An 18,642-nucleotide genomic window follows, 5' to 3' on the forward strand; every position below is an offset into this window, starting at 1 on the left:
TGAGGTACACCAACTGACAGTGGAATAGGAGTGATCACTAGAGTATACACTAAAGGTACGCTGGGAGAGATGAGAAGAAAACCAGGATAGAACAGAGACCTGAAATCCAAGTGAGGACAGCATATCAAGGAGTAGGCTGTGATCAACAATGTCAAAAGCAGCAGATAGATCGAGAAGGATGAGGATAGAATTAGAGACCTTTGGATCTGGCCAGGAACAGATCATTTGGAGACTTTAGCAAGCGCTGTTTCAGTTGAATGAAGGGGGGCGAAGGCCAGATTGAAGTGAATCAAGAATAGCTTGAGTTGAAAGAAAGTCGAGGCAACGGCAGTGAACAGCACGTTCAAGTATCTTGGATAGGAAAGGGTGGAGGGGAGATGGGGCGATAGTTGGAAGGACAGTAGGGTCCAATGAAGGTTTTTTAAGGAGTGGTGTGACTATGGCATGTTTGAAGGCATCAGGAACAGTCGCAGCGGAAAGTGAAAGATTGAGGACATGACAGATAAAAGGGATGACAGTTGGAGAGAGAGTGTTAAGTAGGATGGGTAGGAATAGGGTCAGAGGAGCAAGTAGTTAGTTTCGAGGAGGAAAGAAGATGTGTAGTTTCCTCTTCAGTGATTTCAGAAAAGGAGGCAGGGGTTGGAGGGTTGAAAGAATGGACTAAGGGAAGGAGAGGTGGAGGTGACCTGGTTGAGAATTCAAGTTTAATCCTGTGAACCTATCATGAAAGTACTCAGCCAGAGTCTGGGGGGAAAGTGAAGGGGGAGTTGGACGTTGAAGGCACTTTGAGGAGAGAGTTCAGTGTGGGCAAAGAGATGTCGAGGGTCTGAGCCAACGAGGAATTTCTCATCTGGATGTAAAGTTCTGTTTGGCAAGGTAAAACAGCAGACTGGAAAGAGGTTCATCAGGAATTTGAAATGTATGAAGTCAGCTATGGGCACGGGATTTCAGCCAAAAGCGTTCGGCCAGAGCGGGCACAGGAATGTAGGTAGCGGATTCTAGAGGTCAGCCAAGGCTGGGGTTTGGTATGTTTTACAGAACGGGGAATGGGAGGAGTGGGGAGTATCCAGAGCAGAGGAGAGAATAGTATATAGGAAGAGACAGCCTCATTGACAGACTTGATAACATAGTAGTAGAGAAGAGATTTGAAACACTGGAAGACAGAGTAGAAGGGTTCAATAGCCTGAAGATTCCTAAAAGTATTGGTTTAAGATTGGATGGGACTGGGGAGAAGGGTGTTTAAGTGTGAAAGTTATCAGATGATGGTCATAGAGGGGAAGAGTTGAGGCACAGCAACTGGAGAGTGAGCAGTTTGAGAAGAGGATAAGATCAAGACGGTGGCCATTCTGGTAATGCAAGGCAGGGAGCAACAGTTGAAGATTGAAAGAGGATGTTAAAGCAAGAAACTGAGAAGCATAAGAGTCAGAGGGATCATTAGCATGAATGTTAAAATCCCACGAAGAGGGAAGGAGATGAAGGTTCAAGAAAGAAGGAAAGCCAGGCATCAAAGTCAGTGAGAACGGCAAGAAAGGGACTTATCAGGGGGTCGATAAATGACTGCTACTCGGAGAGGCAGAGGAGCACATGGACGGATGGAGTGGACTTCGAAGGAAGAAAAACAGTGAGACTGAGGTGGAAGATGAGGTTGAAATCTACAAGAGGGTGAAAGTAGTAGCCTGACACCACCTCTGCGGCCAACTAGGCGAGGAGTATGGGAGAAAAGATAATCTCCATTGCATAGGACCACGACTGAAGCAGAGTCTTCAGGGTAAAGCCAAGTTTCAGTTAGGGCAAGCAGATGGAGAGTACGAGAGATAAAAAGGTCATGGATGTAGCCCCACCAAATACGCATGAAAGTGATTTGCATGGGGTATCCTGAAAACCTAAGCAGTTTGAGACCTACAGGGACTGGAAGTTGCATACTGCTGTATGGAGAACAATTTTTATTCTTCTAATTTCATGTTACCAGAATTCTTTTCGATCTTTACCAAACTCTGAAACAGTGTGATAGTTGGGCAAAAACGTTTGCCTTACACTGTCACTATTTGTCTCTGGGAAATATGGTACTCTACTATCTCTTATACATGCAGATATGATGATCTAGGAAAAGTGGTTGCTTGTCATATAAATAAATATGTATAAATTTAACATTGTGAATCACCCCATCTTCCTAAGAACTCAGAGCAAAATATAAAATGAGAAATATACTAATAACAAATGTAATAACACCAGACAATCACAAACAGCATAAATGCATAAAAATATGTTGAAATCTCAAAGCAGTAGATTAATATTGCGGTAAAGTATATAGCAAATAGAAAATCTATAAATTAATAGCTTATGAGTTGATATTCAGCTGGCAGCAGTCAGCATTTTTTTTTAAACCTTACCTTTTAGGCTTCATGCCAGTTGATACTGGCCCATGATGAGCAGAGACATTTTTAAAAGCTGTCTTCTACAGTCAGAATTAGACCTGGATATTCAATGTTTTTTTGTTGTTTTTTATTTTGCTTTTTGTTTTTTTTTTCAGTTCTAGTCTCTTTATTAGAATTTTCACATAAGCGAACATAAAAAAAGACAAAACTAAACACGGAAAGCAATGACGCCAAAGTATCTAGCAATAACAGAAATTATTGAGAAGAGTTATAGGTATCCAACCTAGTCCAGTATTTTTTTGAAATGTATTGGGGCATGGGTGAAGGGGCAGCTATAGTTCTTTACCATCCTCCATTACATGCAGAAACTTTACTTGTACAGCACAGCTTCCCCCCACTGGAAGCAAACAGGGCAGGCTCACTCACAAGAAGTAAAGGGGGTGGGGGGAGGACTAGAGAATGGCAGATATCAGAATTACAGTGAGAAAAATGTCCACACACATTAGCCATCTTTTTACCTTCTGGACATTATTGCAAAAATCTGTTGAATCTTGAAAAAATCCAGATAGTTAGTAGTCCTAACCCGAGTCCTGAGCATATCACAATCTTATAAGGCACCTCTAAACATTTGGACCTAAAGTATGTGTGTATTTTACCAATGCCTTAAATCTGACCCTGTCCGAGGCAACAGATATAAATTGTTAGTATACGTGGAGGGGCATTTTCGAAAGAAACGTCAAAGTTGCGATTTAGACATCCTTGCAAAACGTCCAAATCCAGGAGCGGGGAAAACCGTATTTTTGAAAAAAGGTGGACGTCCATCTTTCGTTTTGAAAATACCATCAGAGACGTCCAAATTCTTAAATATGGATGTTTCTGACTTTCGGTGACTTTTGAAACCAAAGACGTCCATGTCAAAAACGTCCAAATGGAAGCCATTTGGAGGTGGGAGGAGCCAGCATTTATTTGGAGGTGAGAGGAGACAGCACTTGTAGTGCAATGGTCCCCCTGACATGCCAGGACACCAACCCGGCACCCTAGGGGGCACTGCAGTGGACTTCATAAAATGCTCCCAGGAACATAGCTCCCCTTACCTTGTGTGCTGAGCCCCCCCAAAAACCCACTACCCACAACTGTACACCACTACCATAGCCCTTATGGGTGAAGGGGGGCACTGTGGGTTTGTGGTGGGTTTTGGAGAGCTCGCTGTTTCCTCCACAAATGTAACAGGTAGGGGGTATGGACCTGGGTCCGCCTGTCTGAAGTGCACTGCAATACCCACTAAAACTGCTCCAAGGACCTTCATGCGCTGTCATGGACCTCAGTATGACATCTGAGGCTGGCACGACATATTTTTAAAGATGTTTTTTGAGAGTGGGAGGGGGTTAGTGACCACTGGAGGAGTAATGGGAGGTCATCCCCGATTCTCTCCGGTGGTCATCTGGTCATTTCGGGCACCTTTTTGTGCCTTTTTCGTAATAAAAACACGTCCGGGTGAAAAAGTCCAAGTGTTCGTCAGGGACGTCCTTGCTTTTTTCGATTATGGGTCAAAGACGTCCAAGTGTAGAGCACGCCCAAGTATCCGCCTTCTGCTACGCCTATGACATGCCCCCTTGAAATTTTACGTCCTTGCGACGGACTGCGTGGAGACGTCCAAAATCGGGTTTCGTTATACCGATTTGGATGTCTCTGGAGAAGACGCCATCTTCCAATTTATGTTGAAAGATGGATGTCCTTCTCTTTTGAAAATGAGAGGTGCTGAATATGAAAGGAAGATAGGGACACTGAAAGGGCAAAGGCTAAACATGGGGAAGGATAGCGACAGGAACACATAAGGGAGTCACTGGACAGAATGCATAGGGATGCAGAGTAAGGATGGATAATGGAAATAGAGAAGAAATGTCAAAAGAACAAGAGAACTTGGAAAGAGAGTTGGAAAAGCAGAACAGAAACACTGGGACCCCAAGCAATGCTAATTTAGAACAGCAGGGACTCCTGCTAAACACCTTGTGGGTTCTTTTGTATTTTCAAATGACAAATATGCATAAAACTACAGAGTCGTACATATTCACCCCGGAACTAAATACGATAAATACCTTTAATATGATACCAGCAGAGTATACAGCTACAAAGCTTCTGGTTACAGGTAGAAAGTATTCTTGGCAGTTACTTGCTTCACATGCATGGAGAAGGGGGTATGAAGGGTCTGGACTGTAGAGACTTGCAACTAAACCCATATAGTTCACAGAGATTTAACAATGGAGCAAAAAAACATAGAAAGAAAGAAAAGGAAAAAAAGCGCCTAGAAAAGACTCCAAACGTACTAGAGCATAGTGCAATTCCACTCTTTCTGTGCCTGGCCCCAGCAGGACAAGCCAGGATGACCAGTCAGAACATGTTTTCCCTAACTGATAAGGGAGGTGAAGGCTCCTTAGTGAAGCCTTTTAGAAAGAGGGATTCAATATTAAAGTAGTGTACATAGGACATACCAGATAAGAAAAACAGACAAAGGCCAAAGGTAAAAGATTAAATGAAGGCCTTGTATACTCAGAAATCCTTCAAGTGAGATGGCCATAAAAGGGGGCTGATCTTAATTTTTCCACAGAGTCCATAAAGTCCTAGGTATACCACTGCTGTTGTGTACCCTAAGTATCAACTGTGAGGCTCAGTTAGTTCAAAATACCACTGTTTGCCTAATATCTGGAACAAAAAAGTGAACATATTTTTCGAATTTTGAAGGCCTTCCATTGGATTTCAGTAGCTCAAAAGACAGAATTCAAGATCATTTTTCTTTTCTATAAAGTTATGAATAATTTAGCACTGGCTATCATCTTACCCTGTGTATGTCCTCCTATACCAGAACACAGTTTGCATTCATCTCACCTACTCTAGTACCTAAATAGGATAAAGTTGCTGGAAACTAAGGGGTCCTTTTACCAAGCTGCGCTAAAAAGTGGCCGGCGCTGGTGTCAGTGTGTGGGTTTTCCACTTGCTGCAGCCACGTTTAGTGCAGCAGTAAAATGGCCACCTTGCCATACTTTTTTGTAATGGCCACACACTAATTTCTCCATTGCCGTGTGGCCATTACCATGGGAGCCCTTACCACCACCTATTTAGGAAGTGTAAGGGCTCCCACACTACTAATTGGGGTAGTGTGCGGTAATGTGCCCATGCTACCTGATTAGCGCAGGTACACCTACTCTCTGCCATGGCACGCCTCCCATGCTGGAAAGATAAAAAGAATATTTTCCAGTGTGTGACTAGTGTGCAAGAGTAGGAACTTATGTGGGATTGCCTCAGCGCATCCAGCGTACTGTCCTTTTAGAAATGTGGTAGCCCTATATTAGGCTACTGCGCCTTAGTAAACAGGGCCTCTAAGTGAACCGCATTGCCCTGCGTGGTCCTTTTTCATTAGAGTGATATCTCTTTGCAGTTAATATTAATAATTTTCTTAACATTCTTGAGAGAGCTATGCAAGGCATGAGTTTTTTCTTAGGCATTCTTATGGATTTTGAGAAAGGATGGAAACATTAGTAAATTTTGTGTGTTTCATTTTTGTTGCATTTTTTTTTTGTAATGTTTATTATATTGTAAATTTGATTTGGGAGGGGTAGTGTATACAATGGAAAACCAATGCATCTCATTTCTCTGTGTCTGTGTTCCTGTCTTGCTGTTCTTAAATATTGTTAGAAGTTTTGTTTTATTTGCTAAAATACAATTTTCTTATAGGGAGAGAAAGGGGAAGCTGGACCAGAAAGTGAAAAAGGTGAACCAGCCCAAGGGGTATTATTCCTTCAGCTGGATCGGTCCCCCGGAGCACCCGGACCTCAGGTAAGTTCAAGTGTTTATCCCATTAGAATAAGCTTAGTATACATGCTGTGTGTCGAATTAAGTTTGAGAATGAGTTAAACAGGAAAAAAAAGTTCAAAGGTAATATAAGAAAGAAAGGAGCAGAGAAGAACAGAAATTTATTTGTTGTTTAGCTTGATTTTTATTAATTATGTTGTTGTTTAATTGTTAGTGAGCTGTTTTCCTGTTTCATTGGCTGTGTTCTGTTTGTTTTATTATGTGAACTACTTTGTTTGCAGGAACTACAATAAATAGCAAAATACATTAAAAAAAAACCTTATATGCATAAACATTGAATATACAGAAAGGTTTTCTCTAATAAACTAATGTAATAGTTTATTATTTAAGCCAGCATGCTATACTGAAAGTTGTCATCTTATAAGTAGAGATTGTATTCTTGGGTGCTTATAAACAGTAAATTCTCTTTGCCAAAGTCAGACTAGTCCAGACTAGTGGGAATATACCCTTCTTCTAGAAGGAGGAGATGGAGCAAACTCCTGCTTCTTCCACTATATATACCCATGCAGCAGATAGCCTGTCAAGCATTGCTCTGCTCAGCATGGAAAGGCATACAGTTTGGCTCTTTAAAAGGCAAGGCTAAGGAGGTTGGGGTTTTTATTGCCTGTGATTGAGACCATGCTGAAAACAAGGAAGAAGGTATATTTCCTTGGCATATATCAGAATCTGGAGGTTTTTAGACACCTAGTGTAGGAAGAAGCATATTTCCCCATGGAGGGTCCAGATCCCAAACATTTTAGATTTTCTGCAGGCTGGGTTCAAGCGAGGCCTGACATTTACTTCTGTTAGAATATACCACGCTATTGAGAGTGATTAGCATGGTTTCCCTGCTAACACATAGGTAGTTGATATATTTCCTTTGAGGGACCAAGCATATCGGGCCTCTTTTGTGGATAGGTAGTGCCACCAGGGGCTTGAAATTTGGTCCTCAACGTTCTAGGAGAATCTACATATGAGCTCCTCAAAGCAGCATCTGTGCATGATATCTCAAAAAGTCCATCTTGGCTACACTGGCTAAGAGGATCTTGGAGCTTTAGACCCTTATCTGGAGAGACCAGGATAATAGCTGGATTAGACAAAAGATGGCAGCAGTATGGCATGCAGACCAATTTATTGAAGACACAAACACCTGACATTGCCTCATTTTGGCTTCAACCTGCATCAGAGGTACAGTAAGATCACGAGTCTGCTGAGTCAAACAACCTTCCTCCAATAAAAAGCCTATAAATGATAATAAAAGCCAAATTATAATGTGCATGTATGGCATTCAAGACATAACACAAACTTCAACAAAATTGTAAAGCTTGAAATCACTCTGAGGAACAGTAGCATATAGAAGTGAGTTACCATAAATTAAAAAACTGAGGTTAAAAATAGGAGGACTGAGGAAAGCTTGCACATGTTCCCGGTCACTAAAAGTGGCTGAATTTATAGCCAGGATGTAAAATGCTAGATCCAAGAAGCATATACCCACTATTTTAAAACTTGAAAAAGCTTGATTAAAAAGTCATGTCTTCAGTCTGACTTTACATATTTTTATATGAAGTCTCCAGAAAGGGTGAAGCAGTTTTGAAAGCACTTTGGCCAGATGGTTGACAGAGAGACTATCATAGTGACATATGGCTCACACAGAATCAAAGCTTCAAAGGACTTGAAAGCTATCTTGGCTATACCCACTCTAGGGGAACACCAGTCATCAAGGGGTGTGTTTTCACCTCTAACAACTTCCTTTCCCTTTAAGTTGAACCCTGTGATAACTCAGAAGCTGCCAGGACTAACAGCATGGGTGTTCCAGCAGAGTGGAGTGGACTCTGAATGTGAGGCGGGGTAAGAGACAGGAGATAAACCAGAAGAGAGAAAAATCCAAATAGCAAGCAAATGCAGGACAAGGAGAAAAGGTTCACAGTCAAACAAGCAGGCCTGTGCTACAAACAAAAATATCAACAGATAAGGCACTCGGAGGGCAAAGTTTACTGGAAGTTATAGGGTGTATATACATGTAAAGAGCCAATCAGAGGAAGGCTTCTTCAAGGCCCATTTGGTCCAGAGGATCTTAGGAGGAAGCAATCAGGTGCAGCCACATCACAGGGTGGAGTCAGAGGGTAAGATAAAAGCTGAAAGGCTCACTTCCTATTGGAATTGAGGGCCAGAAAGCAAGTCATCTTTGGAACAGCAGTCCTGCTGACTGAAGTGGATTCCTCCTGCCCAGATGAAGAGCCTTTTGTACATCACATTGATATGGCATGGATGAAGAGGAAAGTATAGTTATGCCTTACTTGATTTCATAAGTGTTATTCCTTGAGTCCTGCCAGATCAGAACAGGAACACATTCAAGTAATTGGGGGTTCTGGAAGAGAGGGGGGAGAGAGGGAAGATCATGTTAGTAATATGTAATTTATCTTTAAAATCGAAATTGGTACCGGCAGATTGGAGGGTGGCCAATGGAACGCCGATTTTTAAAAAAGGTTCCAGAGGAGATCCAGGAAATTATAGACCGGTGCTGGGCAAAATGGTAGATATTATTAAGAACAAAATTACAGAGCATATTCAAAAGCATGGATTAATGAGACAAAGTCAACATGGATTTAGTGAAGGGAAATCTTGCCTCCCCGATCTACTACTTCTTTGAAGGAGTGAACAAGCATGTGGCTAAAGGTGAGCCGGTTGATATTGTGTATCTGGATTTTCAGAAGGCGTTTGACAAAGTACCACATGAAAGACTCCAGAGGAAATTGGAGAGTCATGGGATAGGAGGTAGTGTTCTATTGTGGATTAAAAACTGGTTAAAAGATAGAAAACAGAGAGTAGGGTCAGTATTCTCAATGGAGAAGGGTAGTTAGTGGAGGTTCCCCAGGGGTCTGTGCTGGGACTGCTGCTTTTTAACATATTTATAAATGACCTAGAGATGGGAGTAACTAGTGAGGTAATTAAATTTGCTGATGACACAAAGTTATTCAAAGTCGTTAAATCGCGGGAGGATTGTGAAAAATTACAAGAGAACCTTACGAGACTGGGAGACTGGGTGTCTAAATGGCAGATGATGTTTAATGTGAGCAAGTGCAAAGTGATGCAAGTGGGAAAGAGGAACCCGAATTATAGCTACGTCATACAAGGTTCCACGTTAGGAGTCACTGACCAAGAAAGGGATCTAGGTGTCGTCGTTGATGATACGGTGAAACCTTCTGCTCAATGTGCTGCTGCTGCGGCTAAGAAAGCAAATAGAATGTTAGGTATTATTAGGAAAGGAATGGAAAACAAAAATGAGGATGTTATAATGCCTTTGTATCGCTCCAAGGTGCGACCGCACCTCAAATATTGTGTTCAATTCTGGTCGCCGCATCTCAAAAAAGATATAGTGGAATTAGAAAAGGTGCAGAGAAGGGCGACGAAAATGATTAAGGGGACGGGACAACTTCCCTATGAGAAAAGGCTAAAGCAGCTAGGGCTCTTCAGCTTGGAGAAAAGGCGGCTGAGGGGAGATATAATAGAGGTCTATAAAATAATGAGTGGAGTTGAACGGGTAGATGTGAAGCGTCTGTTTATGCTTTCCAAAAATACTACTACTACTACTATTTGACATTTCTAAAGCGCTGCTAGGGTTACGCAGCGCTGTACAATTTAACATAGAAAGACAATCCCTGCTCAAAGAGCTTACAATCTAAAGGACAAATGAACAGTCAGTCCGATAGGGGCCGTCAAATTGGGCAGTCTGGATTTCCTGAAAGGTAAGAGTTAGGTGCCGAAAGCAGCACTGAAGAGGTGGGCTTTCAGCAAAGACTTGAATATGGGTAAGGAGGGGGCTTGGCGTAAGGGCTCAGGAAGGTTGTTCCAAGCATAGGGTGAGGCGAGGTAGAATGAGCGGAGCCTGGAGTTGGTGGTGGTGGAGTAGGGCACTGAGAGGAGGGATTTGTCTTGTGAGTGGAGGTTTCGGGCGGGAACATAAGGGGAGATGAGGGTAGAGAGGTAGCGAGGGGCAGCAGACTGAGTGCATTTGTAGGTAAGAAGGAGGAGCTTGAACTGAATGCGGTATCTGATTGGAAGCCAGTGAAGTGACCTGAGGAGGTGGGTGATATGAGTATAACGGTTCTGGCGGAATATAAGACGTGCGGCAGAGTTCTGAACAGATTGAAGGGGGGATAGATGGCTAAGTGGGAGGCCGGTGAGGAGTAAGTTGCAGTAGTCAAGGTGAGAGGTAATGAGAGCGTGGACGAGAGTTCGGGTGGTGTGTTCAGAGAGGAGAGGGCGAATTTTGCTGATGTTAAAGAGGAAGAAGCGACAGGTCTTGGCTATCTGCTAGATATGCGCAGAGAAGGAGAGGGAGGAGTCGAAGATGACTCCGAGGTTGTGGGCAGATGAGACGGGGAGGATGAGGGTGTTATCAACGGAGATAGAAAGTGGGGGAAGAGGAGAAGTGGGTTTTGGTGGAAAGACGATGAGCTCGGTCTTGGACATGTTCAGTGGCGGTTGGACATCCAGGCAGCAATGTCGGATAAGCAGGCCGATACCTTTGCCTGGGTCTCTGCGGTGATATCAGGTGTGGAGAGATACAGCTGGGTGTCATCAGCATAGAGATGATACTGGAAGCCATGAGATGAGATGAGATCAGGGAGCCCAGGGAAGAGGTGTAGATTGAGAAGAGAAGGGGTCCAAGGACAGATCCCTGGGGAACGCCAACAGATAGGGGGATGGGTGTGGAGGAAGATCCAAGAGAGTGAACTCTGAAGGTGCGGTGGGAGAGATAGGAGGAGAACCAGGAGAGGACAGAGCCCTGGAACCCAAATGAGGACAGTGTGGCAAGAAGTAAATCATGATTGACAGTGTCAAAAGCGGCAGATAGATCGAGGAGGATGAGGATGGAGTAGTGGCCTCTGGATTTGGCAAGGAACAGGTCATTACAGACTTTAGAGAGTGCTGTTTCTGTCGAGTGTAGAGGGCGAAAACCGGATTGAAGTGGATCGAGGATGGCATGAGAGGAGAGAAAATCAAGGCAGCGGCTGTGGACGGTACGCTCAAGTATTTTGGAGAGGAAGGGTAGTAGGGAGATGGGTCGGTAGTTGGAGGGACAGGTAGGGTCAAGTGATGGTTTTTTGAGGAGAGGTGTGACTACAGCGTGCTTGAAGGTGTCAGGGACAGTTGCAGTGGAGAGAGAGAGGTTGAGGATATGACAGATGGCGGGGGTGACAGTATGAGAGATGGTGTTAAGTAAGTTGGTGGGGATGGGGTCAGAGGAACAGGTGGTGCATTTCGAGGAGGAAAGAAGGCGAGCAGTTTCCTCTTCGGTGATGTCAGGAAAGGAGGAGAAGGAGGCCTGGGTTGGTTGGTTGGAGAGGGTTGAAGGGTGAAGAGGAGGAGGAGATGGCTTGGCAGTGAACTCAAGGTTGATCTTTTGCACCTTGTCGCGGAAGTAATCGGCCAGTGATTGAGGAGAGAGCGAGGGGGGTGGGAGCGGAGGGCACTTTGAGGAGGGAGTTAAGGGTGGCGAAGAGACGACGGGGGTTGGAGCTGAGAGAATTGGTCAATTGAGTGTAATAGTCCTGTTTTGCAAGGAATAGGGAGGAGTGGAAGGAGGATAGCATGAATTTGTAGTGAAGGAAATCTGAGTGGGTGCGAGATTTCCTCCAGAGGCGTTCAGCAGATCGGGCGCAGGAGCGAAGGTAACGGATGCAAGGGGTCAGCCAAGGCTGGGGATTAGTACGCTTTGTGGGATGGGAGGGGGATGGTGCGAGGGTGTCCAGAGCAGAGGAGAGAGTGGCATTGTAAGTGGAGACAGCCTTGTCGACAGACTCGGAGGACACGATGGAGGGGAGGAGATTAGAAATACTAGAGGATAAGGTGAGGGGGTCAATAGCCTGGATATTTCTGGAAGTAGTGGTTAAAGTTGGACGGGGCTGAGGGGGGGTGACGAAGTGTGAAGGTGATCAGGTGATGATCGGAGAGAGGAAGAGCTGAAGCGTGGAAATTGGAGGGAGAGCCGGTAGAGAAGAGGACGAGGTCAAGACAATGGCCGTCTCGGTGAGTAGGGGTGATGGAGCATAGCTGGAGGTTGAAGGAGGATGTTAGAGTGAGGAACTGGGAAGCGTGAGGGTCGGATTGGTCATCAACGTGTATGTTAAAGTCTCCGAGAATGAGGGACGGAGATGAGGGTTCAAGAAAAACGGAAAGCCAGGCATCGAAGTCAGTGAGGAAGGAAGGGAGGGATTTATTGGGGGGGCGGTAAATGACTGCCACTCTGAGTGGCAATGGGTAGAATAGCCGGATGGAGTGTGCTTCAAAGGATTAGAAGCAGTGAGACTGCGGTAGGAGGAGGGGTTGGAAACTACAGGAGGGCGAGAGTAGTAGCCCGACGCCTCCACCGCGGCCAACTGGGTGGGGAGTGTGGGAGAAGAGAGAACCTCCATGGCAAAGGGCAGTGACTGAGGCAGAGTCGTCTGGGGAGAGCCAGGTTTCAGTTAGGGCGAGCAGTTGAAGGGAATGAGAGATGAAGAGATCGTGGGTGAAGGACAGTTTGTTGCAGACCGAGTGGGCATTCCACAGGGCACATGAGAAGGGGAGGGACGAGGGGGGAAGGAGGGGAATAGAGACGAGATTGGAGACATCACGGAATCATTTGCATGGATAGGAGGAGGACGTGTGTGGGGGGCCTGGATTGGGATTGATGTCTCCAGCAGAGAGTAGGAGGAGGAGCAAGAGAGTGCGGAGGAGGGCGGGGGAGGTAGGGCGACGAAGGCGACAAACGGGATGAGCTTACTAGGAATGGGGATGGGCTAATGGCAGGGAGGGAGTGTTGAATGTAGAGAGCTAGGAGGGAGGGGGAGGATAGGAGAGATGGTGGGATGATGAGGGATGGGGGTGGGTAGGGTAATGCAGTAGTGAGCAGAATCGGAGAGGACATGGATGGGCAGTGAGATCCTACGGTAGACAGCGGTGGGGGGAGGGGGAAAAGATTAGGCAGGGACAGGGCGATGAAGAGAATGTGTAAAGGGGCCGTGGTCAGGGAGGCAGGCAGGTGATGGGTGAGGTGGTAGACAGGTGGGTTAATGGGCTGGTAAGCAGGGAGGCAGTCAGGTAGTTGTGCAGACTTGAAGGCAGGCGGGAGGCAGTTAGGTGGTTGAGCAGGCTAGATGGCAGGGAGGTAGTTAGTGGGTTGATAAGCAGGCAAGTTGATGGACAAGCAGGCAGGTTGGTTGCTGGTAGGTAGGTTGGTTGCTGATAGGCAGGCAAGTTGATGGACTGACAAGCAGAGCACACTGAAACAAACGGACTGGAACAAGCTGGAGCAGAAGGACGGGAACAAGCTGGAATGGGCGGACTGGAGCACGCTGGAACAAGCCGGAAGAAGCTGGAACAGGCGGACTGGAGGAAGCTGGAACAAGCCTGAAGAAGCTGGAACAGGTGGACTGGAGGAAGCTGGAACAAGCCGGAAGAAGCTGGAACAGGCGGACTGGAGGAAGCTGGAAAAAGCCGGAAGAAGTTGGAGCAGACGGACTGGAGGAAGCTGGAACAAGCCGGAAGAAGCCGGAACAGATGGACTAGATGAAGCTGGTACAGATGGATTGGAACAAGCAGGTGCAGATGGACTGGAACAAGTAGAAACAGACGGACTTGACTTGCTGGGACGGATGGACTGGAACAAGCCGGAACAGACGGACTAGATGAAGCTGGTACGGATGGACTGGAACAAGCCGGAACAGACGGACTAGATGAAGCTGGTACAGACGGATTGAAACAAGCAGGTGCAGATGGACAAAAATACTAGGACTAGGGGGCATGCGATGAAGCTACAATGTACTAAATTTAAAACAAATCGGAGAAAATATTTCTTCACTCAACGTGTAATTAAACTCTGGAATTCGTTCCCAGAGAATGTGGTAAAGGCGGTTAGCTTAGCGGAGTTTAAAAAAGGTTTGGACGGCTTCCTAAAGGAAAAGTCCATAGACCATTATTAAATGGACTAGGGGAAAATCCACTATTTCTGGGATAAGCAGTATAAAATGTTTTTTACTTTTTTGGGATCTTGCCAGGTATTTGTGACCTGGATTGGCCACTGTTGGAAACAGGATGCTGGGCTTGATGGACCTTTGGTCTTTCCCGGTATGGCAATACTTATGTACTTATGGGTTGCATGCCTTGTGAGAAAAATGTGTGGGTATATGTGTGAATATTGAGTTTTAGGTAATAAGATCTAAGGGCTCAGCTTTGGAGACAGCTTGCTAAAAGAATACTGACAAGCTACCTGCAGCACCAGCATATATGGTGAATGAAGCAGAGATTTGCTCTGTCTTCTCCTGCTGGAGGGGAGGGTATGTTTCCACTGGTCTGACAGGAATAAAGGAACAACAGTTATCAGCTAAGGAATAACTGTATTTATAGGTGTTTATTTTTCAACTAAGTAAGAGTTCTGTAAGAGTACAAGATATCATATTTTTCCAGTTAAATCAAATAAGTAGGTAAGAGACAGGCTCAGAAACTGAGCAGAAGATACAACACATGCCACAAGATGGGAAAGAGTGCTAGGGGAAGTGTTTTTATCGCTTATTATTCTTACTATACTGTTATAATTGCAAAGCAAGCCAGAATGGTTTACATTACATAGTATAAAACATTAAGATAACTAAAAGAACTCCATAAAATTATAGGAAAGTAAACAAACTCCATGTGAACAAGAATCACTAATCCATTCATACAAAATTAATTTCACAAAAGCTAAAATTTATCATTAAACATCCCTTATATTTCCCCATTGCAGGTACCTGCCCAAGTAAATGAGTGAGAAATCACTGAGGGCCAAAACCAGTTGAAAAAAAAATGTGTTTTCAAAGTATTGCAAAAGAGCGGGTAGCACTTCTCCAGCCTAATAGATTGAGGTAATGAATTCCATAGCGCTAGGGAAAGAAAGAAGGCAGCCGAAGCACGAGTAGACTCCCATCTAGCCTTAGAAAGTGGTGGAAGAATCAATCTATTATCAGTAAGAGATTGTACAGTATGGTATGATCAAAGTGGCTAAATAGGAAGGAGTAGCCATGTAAAAGGTTTTGTGTGCCAGGATAATGATTTTAAATTTAATTCTATATTCTGTAGGAAGTCAGTGTAAACGTTGTAAGAGGGGATTGGTCCTGTCATATTTGGAAGCTCAACAGATAATGCGAGCTGTGGTGTTCTGAAGAGTTTGTGATCTTTTTAAATTTTTCTTTGTGATACCTGCATAGACGATATTACAGTAATCATATTGAATACTAATGTATACATATGATAAGGTACACAAAGATTCCAAATCAACCAGATTCCTGATAGATCAAAGTTGTTGAAGAAAGAAAAAGCATGTCTTTAGTACTGACAGTACTGAAGAAACCTGAGGGCCAAAAGAGAGGGCATAATCAATTATAATCCCCAAATATTTGAAAGAGGCTACTGGAATATTTGTCCATCAAATAAAGCTAGATTTAAGGAGGGTGCTGGCAAAGAACCTGCAGTCCAGATCAGGGGTGTAGCCAGACACCCAATTTTGGGTGGGCCTGGGCCCAAGATGGGTGGGCAGAAGAACCTTGCCCCGTCCCACAGGTGATTTGGTCTCTCCTTCTCTCGCCTGCATGCCATATGGTCTCTCAAACATCCCCCCTCTCCCGTATACCTTTTAAATAGCAGATTTTCACCAGCAGCGATAGGCAACTAATACACACTGCTCATGTTGGCCCTACACCCTTCCCTCTGATGCAGCTTCCTGTTTCCGCCTAGGCAGAAGTACATCAGAGGGAAGGCTGTGGGGCCGGTGTGAGCAGTATGTATGTCACTGCTCACTGCAGGCGAAGATCTGCTACTTACAAGGTATGCAGGAGGGACACTTGTTGGGAGTTTTCGGCTGGTGGGGCTTGGGGATCCCTGCCAGCCACATCATAGGTATGCTGCTACTGGGTGGGCCTGAACCCAAAGTGGGTGGGCCTGGGCCCACCCAAGCCCACCCTTGGCTACGCCACTGGTCCAGATACCATAGTAACATAGTAACATAGTAAATGACGGCAGAAAAAGACCTGCATGGTCCATCCAGTCTGCCCAACAAGACAAACTCATATGTGCTACTTTTTGTGTATACCCTACTTTGATTTGTACCTGTCCTCTTCAGGGCACAGACCGTATAAGTCTGTCCAGCACTATCCCCGCCTCCCAACCACCAGCCCCGCCTCCCACCACAGGCTCTGGCACAGACCGTATAAGTCTGCCCAGCACTATCCTCGCCTCCCACCACCGGCTGGCTCTGCCACCCAATCTCGGCTAAGCTCCTTAGGATCCATTCCTTCTGAATAGGATTCCTTTATGTTTATCCCACGCGTGTTTGAATTCTGTTACTGTTTTCATTTCCACCACCTCCCGCGGGAGGGCATTCCAAGCATCCACTACTCTCTCCGTGAAAAAATACTTCCTGACATTTTTCTTGAGTCTGCCCCCCTTCAATCTCATTTCATGTCCTCTCGTTCTACTGCCTTCGCACCTCCGGAAAAGGTTCGTTTGCGGATTAATACTTTTCAAATATTTGAACGTCTGTATCATATCACCCCTGTTTCTCCTTTCTTCCAGAGTATACATGTTCAGGTCATCAAGTCTCTCCTCATACGTCTTGTAACGCAAATCCCTTACCATTCTCGTAGCTTTTCTTTGCACCGCTTCAATTCTTTTTACATCCTTCGCAAGGTACGGCCTCCAAAACTGAACACAATACTCTAGGTGGGGCCTCACCAACGACTTATACAGGGGCATCAACACCTCCTATCTTCTGCTGGTCACACCTCTCTCTATACAGCCTAACAACCTTCTAGCTACGGCCACCGCCTTGTCACACTGTTTCGTTGCCTTCAGATCCTCAGATACTATCACCCCAAGATCCCTCTCCCCGTCCGAACCTATCAGATTCTCCCCGCCTAACACATACATCTCCCGAGGGTTTCTATTCCCTAAGTGCATCACTTTGCATTTCTTCGCATTGAATTTTAATTGCCAAACCTTAGACCATTCTTCTAGCTTCCTCAGATCCTTTTTCATGTTTTCCACTCCCTCCCAGGTGTCCACTCTGTTGCAGATCTTAGTATCATCTGCAAATAGGCAAACTTTACCTTCTAACACTTCGGCAATGTCACTCACAAATATATTGAACAGAATCGGTCCCAGCACCCATCCCTGAGGCACACCACTACTCACATTTCCCTCCTCCGAGCGAATTCCATTCACCACCACCCTCTGGCTTCTGTCCGTCAACCAGTTCCTAATCCAGTTCACCACTTCGGGTCCTAACTTCAGCCCTTCCAGTTTATTTAAGAGCCTCCTGTGGGGAACCGTGTCAAAAGCTTTGCTGAAATCTAAGTAGACTACTTCCATAGCTCGTCCCTGATTCAATTCTCCTGTCACCCAATCAAAGAACTCAATGAGATTCATTTGGCTCGATTTCCCTTTGGTAAAACCATGTTGTCTCGGATCTTGCAACTTATTGGCTTCCAGGAAATTCACTATCCTTTCCTTCAGCATCGCTTCCATTATTTTTCCAATAATTGAAGTGAGGCTTACCGGCCTGTAGTTTCCAGCTTCTTCCCTATCACCACTCTTGTGAAGAGGAACCACCTCCGCCGTTCTCCAATCCTTCGGAACCTCGCCCGTCTGCAAGGATATGTTAAACAAATCTTTAAGTGGACCCGCCAGAACCTCTCTGAGCTCCCTCAATATCCCTGGGGTGGATCCCATCCGGTCCCATGGCTTTATCCACCTTTAGCTTTTCAAGCTGTTCATACACACTCTCTTCCGTGAACGGTGCTCTATCCACTTCAATCTCACTTATACTTTTTGCAGTCCATCGCGGTCCTTCTCCAGGATTTTCTTCTGTGAAAACAGAACAAAAGTATCTATTTAGCAAATTTGCTTTTTCTTCATCATTATCCACATTGCGGTTCGCAGTATCTTTTAGTCTCACAATTCCCTTTTTAGTCATTCTCCTTTCACTTATATACCTGAAGAAATTTTTGTCACCCCTCCTTACATTTCTAGCCATTTGTTCTTCCAGATACCAGTTGTTTTATATGAATTAAGGACAAGGCGATGGACATTATGCCACCTGGCAATGTCATGGAGACACTGTTGAATTGGTTTTAAGTTAATTTGATATGGATTTATATAATAAAAAAAGTAGAAAATCATCTGCATAGGAATAAGAGTGAATTCCAAAAGATTGAATAAGGAATGGTAGAGGACTAACATACAGATTAAATAATATAGGGGACAATATTGAACCATGTGGAACACCACAAAAAGGAGAGTGAGATGATGAAGTGGAAATGGATTGAGAAGCCCTAAATGAGTGATCTTTATAAAAGAAAACCATTTAAAGACTGTACCCATTATACCGAGAGTGTAATCGCTGAAG

General features: G+C 44.8%; 1 protein-coding gene across 1 annotated transcript in view; it reads left to right on the plus strand.

The window, feature by feature from the left end:
* The window catches only part of COL18A1 (collagen type XVIII alpha 1 chain), a 782,170-nt gene that overhangs the window by 669,973 nt on the left and 93,555 nt on the right, over nt 1–18,642 (plus strand). The window contains exon 23 of the mRNA XM_030210084.1: nt 6,105–6,206. Within this exon, the coding sequence (XP_030065944.1) occupies nt 6,105–6,206 (102 nt within the window). The remainder of the gene's footprint in view (nt 1–6,104; nt 6,207–18,642) is intronic.

This window comes from Microcaecilia unicolor, chromosome 7 (assembly GCF_901765095.1).
Source record: "Microcaecilia unicolor chromosome 7, aMicUni1.1, whole genome shotgun sequence".
NCBI lineage: Eukaryota > Metazoa > Chordata > Amphibia > Gymnophiona > Siphonopidae > Microcaecilia > Microcaecilia unicolor.